This window comes from Dendrobium catenatum, unplaced genomic scaffold (assembly GCF_001605985.2).
Source record: "Dendrobium catenatum unplaced genomic scaffold, ASM160598v2 fragScaff_scaffold_624, whole genome shotgun sequence".
Classification (NCBI taxonomy): Eukaryota; Viridiplantae; Streptophyta; class Magnoliopsida; order Asparagales; family Orchidaceae; genus Dendrobium; species Dendrobium catenatum.
The window spans coordinates 482,843-507,143 of record NW_021319086.1 but is presented as its reverse complement, the minus strand read 5'-3'; the positions used below and the strand labels follow the sequence as shown (position 1 = coordinate 507,143).

Below are 24,301 nucleotides of genomic sequence, written 5' to 3'. Positions count from 1 at the left end.
TGCTCGACGACGTTAACCTGTGTGGAAGAGGTCGGGAGAATCCACCAAGGATGTAGGACCTTTCCGAGGTTGTATGCCGGAGCCCTGCTCGACGACGTTAACCTGTGTGGAAGAGGTCGGGAGAATCCACCAAGGATGTAGGACCTATCCGATGTTGTATGTCGGAGCCTTTTCTCGACGACGTTAACCTATGTGGAAGAGGTCGAGAGAATCCACCAAGGATGTGAGACCTATTCGAGGTTGTATGTCGGAGCCTTTGCTCGACGACGTTAACCTGTGTGGAAGAGGTCGAGAGAATCCACCAAGGATGTGAGACCTATTCGAGGTTGTATGTCGGAGCCTTTGCTCGACGACGTTAACCTGTGTGGAAGAGGTCGAGAGAATCCACCAAGATCCTCCTGGGATTGATTTTGCCTTGATTGGGAGAGGGCGAATGCCATGTATATCCTTAATCAAAGGTTAAGAGGGGTCTATCTTTAGACCATTACTGCCTTTTTGAGGTTGAGATCAAGACCTTGCCCAAGGAGTAGAAAGTCCAGCAGGGGACTATATGAAGCTTACTATTGATGGGAAGTATCCTTGCATTTGCTGAGATTTTCCTGAAATATCTTATTGATATTTGAAATATTGGAGGGAACTTCTTGACCATAGTCAGAGTTAAGGTTGCCCCCCTGTCCGCATCTGATTCTTATGAAATTGATGCAACAATGAATGATGTCAAGAAGTTGATAAGGGCGATCTTTTGAGATTGGAGCAATAATTATCCCCCAGTCGGGAATCACTTTCCCACAGACGGCGCCAACTATTGCGGGCTAGAAAATATACGGCGATAGAGATTTAATTCTGTGTCTTAATGTTGCACGGATAACTAGCTCACACGCAGAGAACACAAGATTTTTTATGTGAAAAACCCTTGAAAAGGGGAAAAAACCACGGGGCCTAGCCCAGTTGAAAATGATTCCACTAGAATTTTGAGTCGGTTACAAAGGACTGAAATCACCTCCAAGGGTGTTCAGATTACAACTAGTAACTGTTTGAAAGGAGTCAGGTGTTAGACCCAGTGTCACTTGGAAGATCGGGTGTTGATAGTCTGGCCTTGAGTAGGACATCGGGTCTGAACGTCAGGCCTTAAGTAGGACATCAGGTCTTCAGCAGGACGTAGGGACTAAATTTCGGACCTTAAGCAGGATGTCGGGTCTGAACGTCGGGCCTTAAGCAGAACGTCGGGTCTTCAGCAGGACGTAGGAACTGAACGTCGGGCCTTAAGCAGGACGTCGGGTCTTTAGCAGGACGTAGGGACTGAACGTTGGGCCTTAAGTAGTGGTGCAATGAAACTCCGGCGAGGCTTCGGTGGTGGTTTGGCGAGGTTCCTGCGGTGGTCCGGCGAGGTTCCGGCGGTGGTCCGGCGAGACTTCTGCGGTGGTCCGGCGGCCATCGAGGATGAGCTCCTCCTTCTCTTCTTCCTTCTCTTCTCTTCTTCTCTCTCTTGCTTGGATCCTCTCTTGTAAATAATGAGGGCTCTATTTATAGATTTTCTAGAGTGGCATTGCCAGTAAATAGGCGTGAGATCAGGGGCGAATAGGGAGTGGTTGAATGGACGGCCGATATTGAATCCTACGATCGTGCACCGTTCGTTGGTCATTTGAGTGCCTCAGTGTGTCGGAATTCAGTGATCTTGTGCTCATTTGATTTGTCTCGTCGAGCCGTTCGATTCGAGTATAAGCTCATCAAAATCGGAGTCCGTTTAGTAACTCAAATTGTGGTTTGAACCATCCAACAACACTTCGGGTCTATGATTTGGACCCATTTGGGCTCGGATTGGGTCGAACTTGTTGTCGTTGGGTTCGTATTTCCGAGACGCTCAGTTTGACTAAAAATTTGCTGAAATCAGAATTGAGATGATCTCTGAATTAATTTTAGAAGTTTCCAACTCAAATTTTGCCTCGAGATTCATGCCCGATCAAGATAATTTTTTGACAATGTATCAATTATATTATTCAATTTAACCCCGATTCAACCTCGGTCCGATAGAATAATAAAAGCTATAGCCACAAAAATTTATTAAATATTTTAAAAATTGTAATAATGTACTTAGTGAAACTAATATAATCATAAAATTTGAAAAAAGTTATCAAAATAAGATAATTTAAAAATATTAAAATGGCTATAAGAGCTCTCTTAAGTTTACTCTTGTTGCGTGCTAGAATATACGCGGCAGTAGAGTTAGGAAATGTTCGTCTTAGCGTTGCACGAGTATTCCGCACACAAACAGAAAAGAGAAAGTGAACACCAAGGTTTTTACGTGGAAAACCCAAAAGAGGGAAAAAAGTACGGGACCTCGCCCAGTTGCAAAGTTCCACTAGTATTTGTTTGAAGTACACAGGTTGATCCGTCTTACAAATCAAGACGATCAATTTACAATGAACTTCTCACAAAGTTACAAAGTTCTGCAAATTCCCGGCGTTTCCCAAAAATCCGGCAGAGTTCTGGCGTCTTCAGGCGTCAGGAAGAGCTCCGGCGGTGGTCGAGGAGGTGAGGAATCTCCTTTTCCCCTTTCTCCTCTCCTTCTTCTCTTCTTCTTCTCTCTCTCCCCTTGAATCCCCTTGGTGTAGAATGAGGGCTCTATTTATAGTTTTTCTGGAGTGGCATAGCCCGTAAATAGGCGTGAGATCAAGGGCAAATTGGGAGTGGTTTGAATGGACGGCCGATATCGAATCCTTTGATCATGCACCGTTCGTTGGTCATTTGAAGGCCTTAATGATGTCGGAATTTAATGCTCTTGGGCTCGTTGGATTCGTCTCGTCGAGCCGTTCGATTCGAGTATAAGCTCGTCAAAATCGAAGACCGTTTGGTAACTCAAATTGTGGTTTGAACCTTATAACAATGCTTTGGACCCTTGATTCAGACTCATTTGGGCTCGGATTGGGTTGATCGTGGTGTCGTTGGGTTCGTATTTCCGAGACGCTCAGTTTGACTATAAGTTCGTTGAAATCGGAGATCGGGTGCTTCCAAAATTAATTTTTGAAGTTTCCAACTAGCTTTTGCCTCGAGATTCGTGCCCGATCAAGATCATTTTGCGATGTCGTATCAACTCTAAATTAGTATAATTAAAATTAGTTATAAATTTTATCCACCTAAAAAAAATTAAAGTCATTAAAACATTCTAATTAAAATTTAGTCACTATTTGTTTTTCAATTCTAGAAGGATTAATGGCCATAAAGGGTATTCTTGTAATTTAACCAATTAACTTCTAAAAATTCTAACGTTCTTCTAAATTAAAAAAAAAATCAAATTACTTCCCCCCAATTGCTCCACTTCTGCTCTTCTCGCTTAAACTTCTGCCCTTCTGTCTACTCATTTTGGAGCTCAAGTCGATCGAAGGGTAGAAAGAGAGTGCATATGTGTGCGTGTGAGATTTGATGGTGACTGCGCCCCAATTTTCGGCTTCAAGGGAGAATGAGGGAGTTGCATTGCCCGAAACCCTAGCTTCATGCGAGGGCTCGAAGACAATGGCTATAGAGGGAAAACGGAGAGCGGAGATTGACACCTCGGCTCCCTTTGAATCCGTTAAGGAGGCCGTAGATCTGTTCGGAGGGAGTGCCGTCTGGAAATCTCAGCTCAAGCAGCTCTTCCACCCTGGCGTGAGTATATCTTTTGGAGAAATTGTGCATTTTGTCGGTATTTGTGTCTTTTTACTGTTCATTTTTATTTTGAAAAGTTTAAGGATGTGTGTGTGTGTGTGTGTGTGTGTGTGTGTGTGTGTGAGAGAGAGAGAGAGAGATAAGATTGAGTCAAGCAGACCAATAATTATTTACAAGAAGGTTAAGCAGAGAGGTACTTGCTTCGTTGAGCTAGCTCTGGGACACTTTTATCAAAAGACAATCATTTGCCCCTCTATATGTAAGAGGTGTTTATTTATAGGTCCTAATGAAGAGCCATAGTTTCTTTCTTACATAACCGTTGACCCTCCACTTCAAAAAGAGAGCTTTCAATGCTCTAATGATTCTACCAGTTCAATGCAACTATAATTAGTTGGAGGATGTTGAATGTTCTGTCATTGTAACCACATGCTAGTTGTTATGAACATGCTAGCCGTGCTTGTTTTTACTGATCCGGTTGTAATTTTTATCTACACACTATTGTGTCTCACATAAACATCTTTGTAGGATGGTTCATTTAGTAAACCTTGTTCAATTTCTTGGAACTTGTTTGAGCTGAGTGACCTATTTGAGAAAGCAAATGGTCCACATATTTCTACCAAAGCACAAATGTTTTAGACATATGATGTGCGCTCCTATAGATGTTTAATGCATGGTGCTACCCAATTTTCTTTTTGAGCTCTTAACGAAGAAAAGATGCAGCTTCATAACTTTTTGACAAACTTGTTGAGATTTCTATTCACTACCTTCCTCTTATTGAAATGTTCTCATTTCCTTTTTCAAGGGATGCCAATTTTACAAGGCTGGCATTAATGATGCTCTTCGAGAGCAAAAGGCATCAACTTTAAGCTAAAATATTTTTGTTTGTTTATCATTTGTTGTTACAAGTGTTGGCAAGTTTTTCCACCACTTTAATAGTCTTTATAGAAAACTTGCACAAGTTTGTCCTCAAAAAATATTTGTGAAGGCCTCGAACTCGAATGAGGTTTCAATGATGCAATAGTTGCTACTAGAATCATTTTCTCTAAAGGACATTATAAAGACATATGACTTGCTTACCAATCATAAATATTAAAGATGACCTGCTGTCTTTTGAGGCGATGAATGGAGGAGGTGATGAGGTTTCTCCTAATGGAAATTGATTCAACAAAAGTGCATTATTAAGGTTTGGATAAGTGCTTGAAGTCGAGATGGAGGAAGTATCATGATCATAGGTTTCATGAACAACACAAATTTAAAGGAAACCAAGCAATAGGCTGACACCTTTTTGAAGAAAGCAACACATCATTAATTCTGAAGATCACTCCACGTTCCATACAAGACATAGACATCCAATACCCTCCAAAAATTGATGAAAAGCACAATAAAATTCTATCCAAAAGATGCAAAAGTTGGCCACTCTATTCTTGGATCAAGGGAGATTAAAAATTGATTGAAGATTGGGATTGCTCTCTTTACTTGCTTGCTTGGCTGAATTACAAGCATTCCTTTATTTATATTGTGTTATTTTCTTTCTTTGCTTGCTTTGCCATGTTAGCAATCTATGTGAAGTGAACTGGCCCAAGATAATTTCCAAATTAAGTGAAATTGAGCCACCCTTGGATTGAAAACCTTTGAGTCTATAAATATTAGTCATGTACTTTTATTTTGATTATTATTGAATGAATTTATATTTTCTCATGCAAAATTGTTGTCGAATGCTTAGTTGTAGCTCTACAACTTGAAGATTTATTGCGGTTGACCCAGAACTTTTGTACCTTGATGAGTCAAGAAAGTTATCCTTTAATTTGCCTAAAGCTCCCCCCCCCCCAAAAAAAAAAAAAAAAAAAATTTAAAAACCTAACTGGCTGCTACCACAAACCCTTACGTCAAAATCCTAAAATCCTAACTTTCTGCCACCTCAATCCCTTTCCAAGAGTCCCTTAGTTTCCCTCCTTCATACCAAAATCATTTAAACTCATCTCTAGGCTTGTGCTTCTCTCCTTCTCATAAACCATATCTTCCCTCTTTCCTTCTAAGCTGTCTCCTTTCTCCCAAAACAAACTCTTTCTAAATCCCTCTTCTTAATCTCCCCCATTCAAATATCAATTCATTCAACTCAATAACCATACAAAACTATCGTAAGAATAACCTAAGTCAAGAAATAATCCTAAACTCTAAATTATTCCACCTCCACCTTCCATATTTACTCTTTCCTAATTTGAACTGCCACCTCATCATCAAGCAAGCTAGCATCTTCATTATAAAGATCCTCTCTTTAGCTCACCATCAATAGTGGAGAAGAAAAATGTGTCAAGAGCTCTCCCAACAGAAAGATATATCAATCGACTAGGTGGACATCATGATTAACAATAATTTTTCTATCAAAGAAGAGGTTTAGGAGGCACTAGAGAAGCACGCAATCACTTTTGGTGAAGCTTCTTATTACTTTAGGAGATGTGGTCCTCGTTAAAGCCTTAAAAGGTTCCTTGCTGAGAACATTGATGCTTCTTCTAAGCAATAGAGTCTAGCATTGGAGGAGGAAGAATATGAGGGGGAGGAATCTCGAAAAAGTAGCCCTTATTTGACTTGGGTATGATTGGTCCAAAAAAAAAACTGTGTATGAGTTAAAAATCAAACTAAATATTTTAATGCTTCGTTCCTTGAACATTGTGTTTATGGCTCTATATGATTGATTCTTAAGCAAAAAAATGTATGAAAGAGCCTTGCTCACTATGATCTTAAGAAGGCTCTGCAAGAGTTGAAAATCCAACTAAAGATTTAAAGTTCGCTCGATGAACATTGTGTCCATGGCTCCATATGATTGATTCTCAGGAAACATAATGTAGGACCTAGCTACAATCAATATATTCAATAGGTTGCAGTCCCATGCATAATAATGGAGTCTTTGAAGGTACTTCATGCGCAAGTAGGAAGGATGGTCATGCACATGATTATTTTCCTGGTAACCACATCATTATCTAACTAATGTCTTCTAGATGGAAGTTAAAAATACTTGCACAAAGATCTAGTGGAGCTTGCTTGCTCCATTTTCGAAGTCTTTGTGTAGGAAACTGTTAGACCGGTTGCTGTTGGATTGGTCCAGCCAGCCCCTTGCCAAGGGCTGGCTCACGTTTATGGGAGGCGAGTAGCAAGAGAGATGGGGAGGGAGATGGGGTCCACTAGGGATTCAAATTCAAATAGTTTGAAGCTAAGGACAGGGCGGAAAGGGCTTACATGTAATTTGGCTCAATTGTTTAATTGTATGCTTTAAGTAGGAAGGATGGATTAGGGTTACCGTAATACTTGATTATTGTGGCTGATTTGGAGTCTTGTTCTTGGTGTCTTGGGCCTTAGCTTCGTTTAGGGATTGGGAGAGAAAGATCCCCCTCTCGATTAAAGGATCAATTGTGTATTGCTTTCCTTGTTCTGTTATTTTTTCCCTTACAATAAAACTACTATTTTTGTTGTGTTTTCCATTGGTTTTTGTGATGTTTCTTACTGTTTTGTCTCTATTGTTAGGGTTTACTTGATATCTTCAAGTATTTCCTAGCAGAAACCTGGTAGTCTAACTTTTAGTGATAAAATAGAAGGTCTGGTGGAGAAGTACCATTACCATTCCCAGCTAACAAATTTGTAATGATTCAATTTACCACCCATTGGTTGCAAGGGGATCCTACTTTAGATGTCTATATCCTTGCAATGTTTGTAACTAGTTGGCATGATGGTGATCTAGCTTCCTACCTTTTATATTAAAGTAGCGAGAGCCAAAGACAACAAGGCACTCTTGGTAGGCCTGCATGTCGAGATGAGTACTTCCATTGAACAGACTTCCATTGCCAGGATGCTAGGAAGTAATGAAAGAAAAAAAAAAAAAAAAAAAAAAAAAAAAAAAAAAACAATAAAATCATATGATTCTTTATAGTGTTTTGCTCATTGTTTGTGTTCGGTAGAATGTAATTTCTTTGTGAATTTTGGGCATTAAATTCTGATCAGTCAAGTATATTGCCTAGCATTAAGCTTACATTGTCTAGGATAGACATTGTTAATGAATAAGGAAAAAATTCTCATAATTGTTTTGTTTTGTTTAATTAGTCGTCATTATTATCTTGCTTGGATGAATCAAAACATAGGTGGCAGATGGGTTAGATCGTACAATTGTATGCATTTTTTTTTTTTTGTAGTTGAAACCATCGGAAGGGCCTACGCGTTAATATAAATAAATTAGTACAAGGTTCTTAAAGGGCCCTCAAGCTCCCTATTGCTCAAAAGAGGTACAAAAAAAACAAAAAAATCCTACGAGCTTGAGGTCCCTGCTAACAAAAAGTACAATATAACCTAGGTACATGCTACGGTGCACAAGAATGGGCACCCAAAAAATATTAGAGATCCAAAAAACAGAGACCCGACTCAGCTTCCCTTATGAAGTGCGATCAATATACTCTCCTGCAAAAGAAGGACACTGCAAATCAAGATATAGTATGAAAGGAATATAGCCAAAATAGAGACAAATAAGGAAAATACAATAGGAGATCTTGCATAGAAAATTCCATAAGTCCAACCAGCTAGGATACCAAGCAATCCCAGAAACAAGGCAGCAACTCCAAACAGCAAATAACCAGCCACAGGAAGAAGAACAGAAATAGTAATAAACCAAATAAACTTGATCACCAAGGAGCAAACCAAAATCGGAAGGCAAAGCCTGCAGTAATGATGGAGGAGATAAACAAAATCCACAAAATACCTCCAGCCAAAAGGGTACCCAAGTCCAAACTGCAATCTTGAAAGGGAATAAACATAATAACAACAATACAAGAAACATTTACTAAAACCACTGAAATCAGTGGAGAACATAACCTGATAGTTAAAACACAACACCTCCACCACAACAGCAAGACCAACCCACTGAAAAGCCCCCACTAGCTGCAGCAGAACATACCATGGCAGAGAAAATACCAAACCTCCACCATAACACTGAACCAAAGCCAAAAGCACAAAACAACACCAACAAAACTGAAGTCAACCACAAGCCCCAGAAAACAACAAGAGGAAAAACAGGGGAGCAACGAACCCACCACCTCAGACCAGCCACAGGGCCACTAGAAAACCAGCCACGATCACAGAGGGAAAAGCAAACCAACACATAAAGCATCCTCGAGAACCTAGCAAACAGAAGCAAAAACCGAACCCAAAGGCTCGACAAACAGACCATGAAGAAGAAATAACCAACCCAGCAGGACAGAAACCAGCAGCCACCCGGAAAAAACCAACCAAATCCAACCCCAATTACAAAAACATTAATGACACACATAAGGAAAACTAATCCAACTGTATGCATTTTCTTGAATAGGGTAGACTGTAACCTATTTGCCAAGTTAGATATTTCTATGCCAAGACCATAGTCATGTTTTTTATATGTATATGTTGTTGGGGTTCTTATGCCTGAGAAGACTATACATGTTTTTTCAAACATGTGTTTATGCTAAGGATAGTAGTGAAGTTTTAATCAAAGGGTGTTGTGACACGTTGAGCACAACTACATTGGCAAATAAGATTCCCTTTTTCTCATTTCTTGAAGTGCGTATTGGTTCGACTCCATCAACTTTCTAAAACTTTTTTTCTTTCTCCAAATAACACTTCATTATCAAGATGCAAAGGCTTATTCCCAAGACTTTTCTCTTCACGGTTAGCTTCAATCAGAAATAATGATTAGCTATGTACCTTGCTATGCATAACCCATGCAAAGTCATAATTTTAATGTTTAATGTTTTATTTCTTTTTTATTTTATTTTTATGTGTTAGTCACGCACATCTTTTTTTCATTATAATTGGGACTTAACGTGGTCTTCGTTCTATTATTTACTTTTTATTTTATTTTTTTATTCCTAAAATGATGCAATAATATTTTGAACATTGCATTCTTTATGCTCTATCTATAAATATGAGCTTGAGTTTGCTTTTTATGTTTATTGAACGATGTGTAAAATGTAATCTCCTCTTGCCAATTTCATACTTACATGAATCGTGCGGCTCGACGAGACGAATCCAACGAGCCCAAGATCACTTAATTCGGACATCATTAAGACACTTAAATATTTGAAAATCGCTCTATGAGTGGGTGAATCAATATGGGTCATCTGATGGAACACTCCAAATCTGCCCTGGATCTTCTTTATATTTCTAGAGTGTGCCCCTTATGAAAATCTATACATAGATTCTCTCTCTCTCTTTGAAGGAGACCTTTGGCCGAAGATTAGAGAGTGGTCTGAGGCTTTAAGAGCTCCATCACCACCTCCTACGAACTCCCCGTCGATCGTCGCTAGACCACCTGTCGGCCGCTGATCGCCGCCAGACTTTCACCCAACCATCCGCCGACTATCGTTGGACCACTGCCTGGTCGTCGACTTCCGTTGGATCACCGACTCTAAGTCAAGGGATGGGTTAACCTTTATAATTCACTCAAATTTAGTGGATTTTTTTTCACTTGGGCGAGGCCTTGAGGTTTTTCCCTCTTCAGGTTTTCTACGTAAAAATATTTGGTGTTACAACTCTCTCTCTCTCTTCAACTATCTGTTTGTGTGCGGGATATCTGTACATTGCTAAGACAAAAAATTCATTCACTCTACCACCACAAATATTTTAACCCACAATAGGTTGGCACCATTTTGTAAAACTAATCCCACCCTTATAAGCTCAACTAAAGTCCTTCAATAGCCAACAAGCATAACAATCTCAACAATGAGCCTCTCGCTCCAACTCACATCAATCTAGGAATCAGGATGGCATGCATCTGCTTCTTTCTTTCCTGTTGAAGAAATCTTGTTTGGAAGGAACATCAGGGCTATCCCTGGAAGATCACATCCAATAAATGGAGTCTCAGAATGAAATCCTTCAAGACTTTTACGAGGCACTTTCCAACCAACGCTACTGCAACAAGAGGAGACCCATCTCCCTCGAGATCTATCACTGGTCGAGGATGTTCGACATGAACATGTTCGTGCAGATATCCCTATCCCTCAGTCAAGGGGTCACCCCCTGTCAAAACCATACATCGACCTCATTGACAAAACTAGCTGTACTCTTCCCTCTCGCATTGATCAGCCAACTCGCATCCCTCCTATAATCGCTAAGGACTTGGCTCCACCTCACATTGCTAAAAACTCTCACAATGCCTTATGTAATGAATTATGATGATTGGTTTGAGAAGAGTTCCCTCTAAGAGGTGGAAGATAAACTCCACATCATCAGGACTTTCAAGAGTCATCACCTTTAACTGAAGTTAGCCTTCAACATCCCATTCCTTCATGCTTCAAATTGCCAAGCATAGACTCTTACAATGGGTCATCTGACCCTTACTAGTATATTGATCACTATAGAATTATTATGCATATTCAACGAGCCTCGGATGTGCTCCTCTATCAAGTATTCTCTGTTACCCTCAAAGGGCAAGCACACACATAGTTCTACTCTCTTCCAGCCAGAACTATTCTCTCGTTCGTCAAGTTGGCCAATTATTTATCGAATAATTTGTTACTAATCGAAGAATTGTTAAGGACTCTTCCCACCTCTCTGGGATTCGCTAGAGTGAAGGAGAGTCACTTAAAGAATACTTCTAAAGGCTCTCCATTGAGGCTCGACAAATTTCAGAGATGGATTTCGAGTTACTAAGAGGAGTTTATTTCGAAGGAGTCCATCCTCGTCCCTTTTACTCGACATTCATGCGGGACACGGTTCATTCATTTACGATTTAATTCATCGTGTAGAGGACATATCTCGGCAGATTAAACCATCAATGCTAATATGATGCAGTTTGAGAAAATAACTAGAAAGAGTAAAAATGCACCTGGGAAAGATGATTCATCATCACAGCGGAAGATGCAGGGGGACAATAACCTACCCCCTCGACCTTCACAGTCTTGACGTGAGCCTCGACTAGAGGAGTATACACCTCTGAACATGTCTCAGGAAAATATCCTAATGGCCATATGAAATTAAGAAAATGTTAAGTGGTCAAATCTCTATCAAAACTTGAAAACTCAGGAGCAATATTGTCACTTCCACCATAGTCTGTAAACACACAATTGAATCATACAAACAGCTCAAGGAGAAAATCGAGAGAGAGATCCGACAAGGCTACCTTAATCGGTTCGTGAAAAACCCACTTGATTATAAGGACACTACTACTAGAGGGCAACTGACGCAAAGGCAATCGCAAAATAATTTTCAAATGGTTAGTGAGATCAAAACAGTTTTTGGAGGCCCGTTATTATCCAACCAAGTCTTACTTGTGTTAAATGAGGAGCCACGCAAAAGAAGTTTCTTGATGAACACTCTATCACTTTTGATGATGCCGACCAGGAGGGGGTTTAGTCCCTTCATCAGGATCCATTCGTAATTAATGTGTGGATTAGCGGAGTAAAAAAAATTTTAGTTGATAATGGGAGCTCGGTGGATGTTCTGTTCCACTTCACCTTTCTTAGTATGGGTCTGGTCCGAGAAAAGCTCCTTCCTGTTGCAAGGACACTGTATAGGTTCGACAATTGACTTGTATGGATAAAAGGAACGATTAGCATCCCAATCACACTTGAAGAGTTCCCTAGGCAGGTTACTCATCCAATCCAATTTGTTGTATTGAAGTTATAATCAACTTATAACACTAGCTTTGAGAGGCCCCTCCAGTCAATATTCAGAGCTGTTTACTCCATTCCATATCTCAAGCTAAAGTTTTTTACCCTTTCTGGGATCGGCATGGTGAACGAAAATCAATAGGTGACACAATCGTGGTACATTAGACAAGCTTAGACATGTCCATCAGTTACTCTAAGCATTGAGAACATTGACCTTCGGAATGAGGACGTCCCTTAAAGGGCTTCCCCTGTGAATGACCTTACCTGTGTTTCCATATCAGATGAGCACCTGTTAAGAACAGTGCAAATTGGATCTTTTCTTTCAGAGGAGGAGAAGAGGAATACATGGTTTTTTTTTTTTTTGCTGGAAACAAGGCCTTTCTACATGGAGTCCAGAAGATATGCTTATAGTTAACTATGGGATAGTCATACATTCCCTCAAAATAAACCCAACATGTAAGCTAGTCATTCAAAGAAGTGAAATTTTACACTGCCAACAAATAGTAATCGAATAACATGTTGATAAAACTCTTTGAAGTTAGCTTAATACGGAAATTACACTATTCCACATGGCTTGCAAATGTTGTCATGATTAAGGAAGCTAACGGATCTTGCAGGATGTGTGTGGACTATACATACCTCAATAAAGCTGGTCCAAAGAATAGTTCCACTTCATCGTATTAACTGGTTGATGCCACATTTGGGCACCAAATACTGAATTTTTTGGGTGTCTATTCTAGCTACGACTAGATAAAGATAGATTCCATAGATGAGGAGGCAACAACTTTTCAAACCGATAAAGGAGTATACTACTATCGAGTTATGCCATTTGGACTCAAATGCTAAAGCTGTGTCAGCGTCGCACACTATGAAGGTATATTTAGACGATATTTTGGTAAAAAAATCTTGAAAATTTACAGTATATCTTTGACTTGAAATACTGTTTCTGTATCATTTGATCCTATAACATGCGATTCAATCCTGCCAAGTGTACATTCAGAGTTGAGTCAAGAAAATTCTTGAGGTTCATGATTACCATCGGGGGATCGAAGCCAATCTTAAAAAGATCAAGACACTAAGTGATATGATGCCCCAAAAGAATATCAAAGAAGTATAACATTTGAACGTAAGAATTACAACCCTATCTCATTTTTTGGCCCGCTTAAGGGATAAATACATGTCTTTCTTAAAGATACTAAGAGATGCTCGTAACTTGAGGTTCCAATAGACAGATGAATGCTAGGAAGCTTTTGAATAGATCTAAATATATTTGGATACTTTCAAAGCCAATACCAAGAGAAATGTTGTACATATATATGGCTGTCTCTTCACATGCTATAAGCTTGGGCTTGGTCCAAGTGGAGAATGTTATTAAATGTCAGTCTATTATGTTAGCAACATCCTTTCTAAGATGGAGGGACGCTACCCATTGGTAGATAAAACAATTTTAGTTTTAGTCTTTCTAGCTAGAAAATTATGCCTCTATTTTCAAGCTCATTCAATTGGACTTTATACAAATTTATCATTGAGAAATACTCTCCAAAAATCAGAGGCATTTGGAAAACTAATTAAGTGGTCAGTGGAACTTGGATAATTTCACATTCGTTTCCTTCTTAGATCCGACATCAGGTCACAAGTGCTTGTAGATTTTATGGTCAAATGTATCATCCCTTCCTTTGATGAACCACTAGCCACTTCACCTTACTGGACACTATATGTCGATGGAGACCTAAGAGTTATGGCATTGGGTTGGAATTTAATTTATCTCCTTGTAGTAGGTTATCTTCAAATATGGGCTCTAATTGAAGGCTACAATGCGACTCCGAAGGCAAGAAACTAACTTCACCATCACAAGTGGAGAGTTGTATAAGTGGGCCTTTACCGAGTCTATCTTAAGTATTTCCCATCATCAGAGGCCAATTATGCACTACGAGAAGTCCATTTAGGCATGTGTAGAGTATACTTTGGAGGGAAGGAACTTGCTCTAAAAATTATACGGCAAGGGTTCTACTGTCCTATGATGAAACAAGACGCATTGGAGTTCGTATAAAAATGCAATAATTGCTAGCCACACTTCAACCTCACCCATTTACCTGTCGTGGAAATCTTGTCACTTCAAATCCTTTGGCCTTTCGCCTAATAGGAGATTAATATAATGGAGCCCTTTCCTATGGCTAACAAACAACAAAAATTATCATCTTGGCTATTAACTACTTCACAAAATGGGTAAAAGCTGAGCCTATTGTTAAAATCACTAAAGTAAATGCCAAACAATTTATTTAAAAAATATAATTTGTTGTTTTGACCTTCAGACAAAGATCATCACTGATAATAGGACTCATTCTTCTAAAAAAACCTTCACAATATTTTGAAAGGACTTCCATATCCATTTATTATACACAACCTTGGACTATCCTCAAACAAATGGGCAGATTGAGGTTATGAACTGAGCTATATTGAAGGGACTCGAAAAGGCTAGGAGGCAATGGGCTGATCATCTCCCCAATATCCTTTGGGCCTATTGCACCCCCTCTAGGACTCCAACAGGTGAAACACCATATAAACTTTGCTTTGGCACCAAGGTAGTCATCTCGGTCAATATTGGGGTTCCATGCCCAAGAGTACAGGCTTTTGACTTCAAAAATAATTATGAGAAACTTCAGATTAACCTAAATCTTCTTCCATAAACAAGAGATGTGGTCTTACTTAAGGTTGCTGCTTACCACCAGAGGATAGCTCATCACTATAACTAGAAAGTGAAACCTCGACGCATCTCCATCATTGACTTGGTCTTGCGCAGCCTTGAGGCAGCAGGAAAAAGGATCCAACGCAACAAACTCTCTCCCCTGTGGGAGGACCCTTATATAGCAACAACTACGATTAAGCTTGAAACTTTCAAGCTGAAAGAAGTTAATGAAAAAATATTACCTCAAACTTGGAACACTGAGAATCTTCGAAAATATTCTCAATAGTCATTAATAATGCTACCTACTATATAGCTCATATATATATTTTTTAATTAAGTATTATTTAGCTCTTATGTCTCTTAAGCTACGTCGTAGTATCATTGTTTCTTCTTTTCCAAGACAATAAATTTTTTTTTTCTGTTATTATTAATATTTCCTTTTTAAGCAACATAATTACGATCCAACGAAATCTAAACCTTACCACTGATTCGAGAAATAAACAACATTCGTTCTATCTTAGTCATTGAATGATCAATCCCAGTAGGATTTGATCCGTCCTTTTCCACACATGTTAACATCATCAAAGTTTTGGCAAACAACCTCAGATAGATCAAACATCCTATGTGAATATCTTTTAACCTCTTACTAACTGGCTAACTTTATCAAGTAGCTACCCAATGCATAACTTTTAATAGGTTGAAAAATATATGATAAACCCTCTCCAACCTTCAAAGACATAAGACTACCTACATGAGAAGCTTTATTAAATAAAAATTAATACAACATTATGATAACACATTATTATGCTCTAAAATATACCATTCATTTATTTATCATCAAGAGATGTCTCAGGAACTAAACATACACACCGAGATAAATAAAAAAAGACGTCTCGACATCCTCATCATCACTAGAGAATGTCTTTCTCAGCTCACTTTCAATAGCATCATCATCTAAATATAAGGAGGAGTCCTCGGAGGCCTGGCTGGGAGATAGCCCTTCGATTGAACCCATGTCTTGCACTATACCAATCGAGCACCTTTTAAAAAGTTATGGAAAAATCCTTCCTCAAGGCACTGACGCTACAAATCCCTGTATTCAACATTAAATAACTTATCATAAGTCTCTTGGATGCGATTTTTGACTTCTCAACAATAAGCTGAGTACTTCTTGAATTTTTTCACAGCCTCCAATGATAGAGCCTCTGTGCGAGCATCATCATATAATATGACTGCATCTTTCTCCAAAAGATAATATTGTAATTCTTTATGCACTATCTTAAGGGTGCACTTCTCTGATGCAAGTTCCTTTAAAGCTTCATTCTTTTGATTAGTCTCTGTGTGAGCCTCAATCAACTTGGTGCGAGAGCAGTTAGCTTCCCAATTTTAAATGGAAAGAGTGGCGGACATCGTCGCCACCTTAGCTCAGCATTTTGCTAGTTGGCTTTCTAAAGTTGAAGTCTCTTTTATATTTGCTTCCAATTTTCGTTTATACTCCCCCTGCAGATATTTAACATTCATAAACTCAGCATTCCACGATTCTAGCATTATGTCTAACTAGGAATCCACATCCATTTTCTATATCATTTGCAATAGATATATAATTGTGAACATCTAGAAAAGAGAGGATCAAGATAAATAACCCCTTCTTTTGCATGTTGTCGCCTAACGTAGACATGTTTTAGCACCTCTTCAAAGATTGGTACTTTGAAGGACCAAATCTCGCTAACTTAATTAAGGGTAGCAATATCGATCATCAAAGGGTCAATAACCTCCCTAGGTATTTCGCCATCGCTTGACAAAGTCACTGTATCATTCACTTTTCACTTTATGGAGAAGGTTCCATCCTCCCTATGTCCTCCTGAAATGTTTTTGGATGAGGATTTTAAAACATTGAGACTTGCTTCACAAACTTTCTTAGACATATTCAACCAAACTGCATGAGATCTTCCTTCTTGAATAGAAAGACCAACTTTAAAAAGTTTTTCCTCCAGTACATATTAGCTTATGTGACGTAACTCATCGTGAAGATTCTTTGTATCAGAAAAATTAAGAGTTTTCAATATCCCCTCCTCTCATAGGTGAGGAAAGTTTGGCAGTTCCTTTAGCCTCCCCCTTTTTTTTTGAATGCCCCATTCATTTTCTTTTCAAAAAAGATTGAGTTGGACCAATTTTTTGAGGGTTCACGAGTCAAAATAGTCAACCAATTTTTATTGTTCCGACATGTGAGTCGACATTGAGAATCATTTGTAAATTTGCACATTTTGGATAAATGCTCGACAGTTAATGTTTTTCAACGTTCTCTAAAAAAATTATTAAACCAACTATACTCGTTATAAGAACTGGGATAAAGTGACGCCACATGCCTTGAAAATATCAAGCAACTTGAGTGCTGGGGGAAATCTAAATCTTGCGCATAATGTCATCTCATGCACGGCTATAAATCTAGGTGGAGGAACATGTACTCTATCATTTCTTTTTGGTGCAATAATCAATACATAATTTGGTATATAAAATTTGTTGCGTATCACTAATGGTGGGTGCAACATTATCAACTAACATTGCTCCATGGGATTTTCTCCTATCACCATCATGTAAGGGAGAAAGTTAATTATATGATCCAATTAAAATTAAAAATAGTAGAAGGAAAAATATCTACCTTCTATGCTTTATCTTATTTCACTTATTCGGTGGCAGGAGGTAATTCTTGATGCATTCATTAATCCACTATCTGAAGAAACACATGTGAAATTGGCTTTTGATGAATATCAAAGTTATTATATCAAAGCACCTCAAAGGAAAATTTTCAAATAGTATCTCCTGATAGAATATTTGAACTCCTAGAAACACGCATCCCTGATAATAGATCTAAACTGCTCCACTGATTGCTAGTCTTGCCAATATCATTTATATCAATTTCCAAATTTTGGAAAAGTCTGGCCTCAGTTGTCACCAGCTACTAATCTAATACTAAAGGATTGGGCCTTTATTGAAAATTGACGGTGTTTCGACTCTTACAGGACAATCTTCAGAGGAAGAAAGGAGCCTGCAATGGAGGACCCAATCTTTATCGGAGATTGATGCTCTTGCATCTTGTACAGGACAATCATTAAAGGAATACATGAGCCTACAACAGAGGGCCGACTTTTATCGCTATTGACGATCTTGCGACTCATTCAGGATAGTCTTCAGATGAAGACTAAAGCCCACAACGAAGGATCGAGCCTTCAACTGCAATAATGATCTTAAAATTTTAATTTTTGCCAATCCATTTTTCCCTTAAGTTTGGACTAGATTAGAGAAGTAGTCCCCGCTTCCTAACCCCTAAGTGTTAGGCGTATTTATAGATTTTTAAGAGGAAAACTTGAAAGAATTTTTTGAATTTTTTATTAATTTTCAAAAAAATTTAATTCCAAAAAACCAATTATTTCTATTTATGAAAAAAAAAGAAAAGGAATTAAAAATAATGATAATTAAAAATAAAAATTAATTATTTCCTTCCTCATAAAATTTCAGAATTTTTTTGGGATTTATTTCCTTTTTTTTCGAAAAATTATAAAAGGAAATTAATAAATATTAAAAATATTATTGTTTTCCTTTTCTGTTGTGTCGTCTCAAAGGAGGCGTCACTGTAGTAGGTGTGAGCTATCAAGAAAAAAAAGAAAACATGAAAACAAAAATAAAATTTTTTTGTCCAAAAAAGTTTGTTTGGGATGTTTTTTGGAGTCTTTGGAATCATTTTTCGACGTTCTGGACTCAACGTTGGAACTCTCGAATCTCAAAATTGCCTCTATGATCGGTTTTGATTTATTTGAAAAGTTTTAGAGTAAATTTTTCGGTATTTTTGCTCCGATGAGCATTCCGACTCCAAGGAATACTAAAACTATATATATATATATATATATTCTCTAACTCCACAAGTTTTGACATAAAAAATAAGTGGATAACTGATATATTACTAAAATCGATTTGATCGAACGCGAATCTCGAGAAATATCCATGTTGGAAACTTTCAAAATTAAATTTGGGACCATCCAAACTTTGGTTTTAGCAAACTTATAATCAAATTGAATGTCTCGAAGATACGAATCCAACGACACCAAAATTGATCCAATCCAAGCCCAAATGGGTCCAAATTAAGGAACCAAAGCACATTTTGAAGGTTTAAAGCATAAATTAGATGATCGTGTGATATCTAAATATGGCATACTTATACTCAAATCGAGCGGCTCGACAAGACAATTCCAATAAGCCCAAGATCACTTAATTCCGACATGTTTAAGGCATTTAAATATTTGAAAATTACTCTATGATTTGGGGAATCAATATGGGTCATCCGATGGAGTACTCCAAACCTGTTTTGAATCTTCTCCATATTTATAGGATGTGCCACTCCTGAAAATCTATAAATAAATCCTCACATTCTAGACTTTCTACATTAAGGAGATCTTTGGCTCCAGATTGGAGAGCTCTGAGACTTTGAGAGCTCCAGCACCACCGTCGACGAGCCTCCGTCAACCATCGCCAGATCACCTCTTAGTCGCAGACTGTTGACCGTCGCTGGACATCACCCGATCACTGCCTAGTCACCGACCGCTGCCAGATTTCTATCGCTGCCAAACTTCTACCTTGCAATCTGACTTTCGTCTTACCATCGTCGTACCACCGTCCGGCCGCTGATCGCTATTAGTTTTCTATCCGGATGATTGCCGACAGATTTTTCTACCAACCATCATCGGACCACCACCCGATCACCGATTGTCTTCTGATCATCTGGTTTTTGCCAGACTCTTGTCCGAACGCCATTGGACTTCTGCCCAACTGTTTGCTGGACTTCCGCTCAACTCTCCAAACTATTGTAATTCCACCGCCTTTATGTCAACGGGTAAACTTTTGTAATTTACTCAAATTTAGAAGAATCTTATGACTTGGGCGAGCCTCCGTGATTTTTCCCTCTTTAGTTTTTCCACGTAAAAAATATATAGTGTTTTACTACTCTCTCTCTCTCCAACTATCTGTTTGTGTGCTGAATATCCGTGCTTTGGTAAGACGAAAAATTTACTCACTCTACCTCGGTGAATATTCTAGCCCACAACAATTTTTTATAAATTTTCTAGTTTTTCTTACTTGCAGTCCCTATTCTCTTCATCGTTCCCCTTTCCATCTTCATTTTAATTCTCCAATCTTTGACATCAAATGATAGAGAATTAATAGAATGAAATGTGAATCAAGGTAAACAGCAAGAAATCCACTGAAAGATATAAGTAAACTAAAGCACTTGTAAATGATGAACTGTTAGCATGTAGCATGGAGGATCCTAGAACTTAGCTTGATTGATGGAAACAAATAACAGCCAATGAAAAAACACAAACAATGAAAGTACATAGTCCTCATGCACTTTTGAAGGGCGGTGGTTGCCCAAAAATACAAGGGAAAAAATTCATATCATCAATTTTTAACCGTCAATAATAAACCATAGGTCTTATTTATAAAAGAGCCAAGCGATATAATGTCTAAAATACTAGTTGACCCTAAAATCATTTTCAGCATGTAAAATAAACCTAAAACTTAATAATAACATAAAGTCCATTTCTAACAGTAATTTTAACATAATAAATGCTTTTTTTAAAAAACTAGATTATGAAGATAATTAAAAAAAAAAACTTCATTGCATTGTTGATAATTGAAAGTCATAAAATTTATCGTTTATCATTCTTATATCAATAGCCAACAGTATTCAATTTTTTATTTACTTTTTCATTTAAGCAATTATATCTAGTTGCTATGTGTGTCATGTTACTCAAAATGGAAGTGGTAATTAGGATCGAGGTGTGGTGCACCACAAAATAATATAAAAGAGATCAAGCAATAAAAAAATTCATCAAGATATCAATTTCCAAAATGAAGCCAATTAGAACCTTTATTCATGCCTAGAGAGAAACCAAAACTGAGAGATATGTACTCCATAAAATCCTAGTTGCAAGCGTAAGCTTTGCTTCTTTAATCTCAGCCCAGAGGCTATGTTGTGGAAGCGTCCAAGCATAGCTTGATAAATCTTAGTCGAGAGACCACTTAGAAATAGAAGTCAAAGAAACTTGCGTGCAAATCAAGGCACACTTGTGATTTAAGGATAATATACTTCAAGTAACCATAATGTTATCACTGAGATCAAGTCATCCATATCTGCCATGCGCAATCTTAGTTTATAAATCTTTTTCTTGCTCTGAAACGATACAATCTTGTTGTATTTGAGCTACTGCATTGGTTTAATTTGCTAAACCTTCATCCAAGTTTTATTGTGCTAGTTTAATCATTGTATCTGCTAGTTTTCCCTTTTTTATTTTTTATTTTTGTTATGTAGAATAATTTTTGTCATTATTTTGATTTGTTTGGTTTGTTGAGTCAATAAATAGCCAAGTTAGAAAATTACTTGTTTAAATCTAGATGTTATTATAACATTCTTTTGTTGCTCTTGTCATCTAATTTATAATTTTTGTGGCTTTCGTTGGCTTTCATAATTAGTTATGTCCTCTAAAGAAACTTGAGCAGAAATAGTAAAACCAGGCCTTGGACCTTCTATGAGGCTGCAGAGCTGATTTTTATATTGTGAAAAAATGCACAATTATAGACTCTCCAACACAAATATATTGTATCGCCAAAATTAGGGTGTGAGGTGGTACGAAGGGGCCTGAGCCATGTGGTGATTTTTAGGTTTTTCAGATGCCTTTTTGAAGCAATTAATTAGTGTTCTATGCTCTCCCTTGAAACGCAAACTCACTTTAATCTATTCTTATCAATTATCATGCTATTCAATTCATTTGATGTTATCGATCTCTCAAATAGTGGCTTATCTTTTCAGAAACATCATTCTGCTGAGGAGCTAGAGTTTAGGAATGTTCAGGAACAGACTTCTCGGGTGGTGAAGGATCTCATGGCAAAAGAACAAGAGACTCTTCAGGCTTTGAGTGAACTTGAAATGACTAAAAAAATTGTTGATAGATTGAAATCCCAATTACATGAAGAATCGTCTCAAGTATATATATTTACTGAATCATTATCAGGTGATGTAAAGTTCCAACCCGCCGTGGATCACAAAGGAGAAATTACACGTGTGGATTCACTCCATGCAGTTATGCATGCAGTGCCGTCTCCTGGTTCAATTTTAGTCGAGCTCAAGCAAGCAAAGATGAATCTGGGAATGACAACAAGCAATCTGGCTGACATACGAACTTCCATTAAATCATTCAACCTTAAAGTAGGGGAGGAGAAAGCCTTACTCAAGGAAACCGTTGAAAAGCTTTCGTTGAAAAGAGCTAATGTCTCTTCCTTAGAAGAAGAATTGAAGCATATTACCTTGAGGTTGCAGTTCACAAAAGATGCAAAAGATATACGTAATGACGATCCTGCATGTACCTCAGTGGAGATCAACCATCTGCTTTTTGTGAGGGAACAGTTTAGGCATGCAACCGAAGCTTCTAAGTCTGAAGTATTCAGGCTAACTCATGAGATTGAAGATATGAAGGCTGCCATTAAGGCTACTGAAATTAGGTGGCTAGCTGTGAAGAAGATGGAAGAAGAAAGCAAAGCTGCTGAAGCTGCTGCACTTGCTCAGAGTAAAGCTCTATTAAACTGCAACAGTTCAACTGCATGTTTGCAAAACAACTCTACAGTAATCTTGTCGATTAAAGAATATGTCCAGCTAACTCAGAAAGCTCAGGAGGCTGATGAATCCTCAAGGAATAAAATTGAAGCTGCCTTGCTCGAGCTAGAAAGAGCAAACCAATCTAAGCTGGAACTGATGGGTAAAATTGAGGAAGCTACAGAAGATTTAAAAACCAGGAGGAAGGTCTTAGAAGAGGCTCTGAGCAGGGTAGAAACCGTAAACAGTGGAAAGAGGGCAGTTGAAGAAGCTTTTAGGAAATGGAGATCTGAGCATGGGCATAAGGGACGCCATATTTACAACACTACCAAATTTAAAAACTCTTACCCAGGTCATCATAAACGAGACTCCAATATGCTTGACTGTAATGAGATGAATTTGATTACAGATGATCCAAGGAATGGGTTGAAGCATACATTATCTATAGGAGAAATACTTAGTAGGAAATTAGTAGGTCCTGATGATTATAATATAGGAATATCTGATAGATCTAATGGCAAAGCTACAGTTTCACTTGGTCAATTAATAAATAGAAGAACGGGAGTTCTATCTCCTCAGAATGGTCGTGGACCTACTCTCAAGTTGCATACCAGGATGAGGAAGAAATTTGTCTTTGTAGGTTTATCGCATGTCTCGATAAATGACGGCTTGAGGAAGAACATGAAGAGAAAACAGATTCCGGATCTCAGGTAATGCTTAATGGAGGAAAGCTGGTAGGTTTAGCGTTTTCCAAGAATTTTCAGTTATATATTAGGTATTATTTCTGTTGTTAACTGAGCAAGTGAAATTATCCTTGGCAATTAGAGGATGGATTCCTCACCGGCGTAGTGATGTTACTTTATCTGTTATGTTTGTAATCATACCTGTTCTAATTCTGGTCGATATCCTTGCAACTTAGGTTTCTTGTCCTCTTTGTTAAGTTTACATTGTCTTAGTGTACTCAAGTTGAGGTATAAACTCAGCAATTTAGGCTGCAAATACTGGGTGTATTATAAATGGAAGAGGTTTGAAATTGGAGGGATGATGAGATCATTGCAGTTCTAGATATATTTGATGGTAACATCTGACTATAGTTCATCTGAGATTCTTATAACACCTATAGCTATAAATCTATTTGAGAGAGAGAGAGAGAGAGAGAGAGAGAGAGAGAGAGAGAGAGAGAGAGAGAGAGAGATTAGGGTGCCTTATATAGGTGTGTCAAAAAAGATCCGACTAGCCAACTTGACCTAGATCTGAATTGAAAATTCATATTGAACTTTTTAATAGAAGGGCTAAGTTTGGGTCTAGAGTTTCAACCTGTTTATTAAACTGGTCGGATTCGAATTGAGTTGTGAACCCAATTTGAAGACAAAAGTTACTTGTTTATGTTTTTCCTTAAATTATTTTTTTTGTTGGTATAATATCTTTATTTTTTGATCAATTTTTCTAAATTTTATAATTAATAAGTTATAAAATTTTTAATCAAAATGTATTATCGAGTCAAATTTCGATCATTCAGGTTGTTAAGCAGATCGGATCTATGGTTTTGACCACTTTATTAAAAGAGTCGGGTTCGGGTTGAGTAAATTCATGTTGGGTCAATTTTGGGTCAGATCAAAACTTGACTGATTAACCCATTGTGAGACCTACCTCTGTGCCAAGCCTTCAAGGAATTTTGAAGGCACGGTAAGGAGCAATCATTGCAACAAT

At 38.0% G+C, this 24,301-nt stretch overlaps 1 protein-coding gene across 1 annotated transcript; it reads left to right on the top strand.

Annotated features, from left to right (window-relative positions):
- The first annotated feature begins 3,316 nt into the window (after positions 1-3,316).
- LOC110113679 (WEB family protein At2g38370) lies at positions 3,317-23,565 on the top strand. Its single transcript, XM_020846349.2, has 2 exons — positions 3,317-3,642; positions 21,812-23,565. Exons 1-2 carry the CDS (start codon positions 3,421-3,423, stop codon positions 23,303-23,305), a joined length of 1,716 nt encoding a protein of 571 aa, XP_020702008.1. The 5' UTR covers positions 3,317-3,420; the 3' UTR covers positions 23,306-23,565.
- The last annotated feature ends 736 nt before the right edge of the window (positions 23,566-24,301 follow it).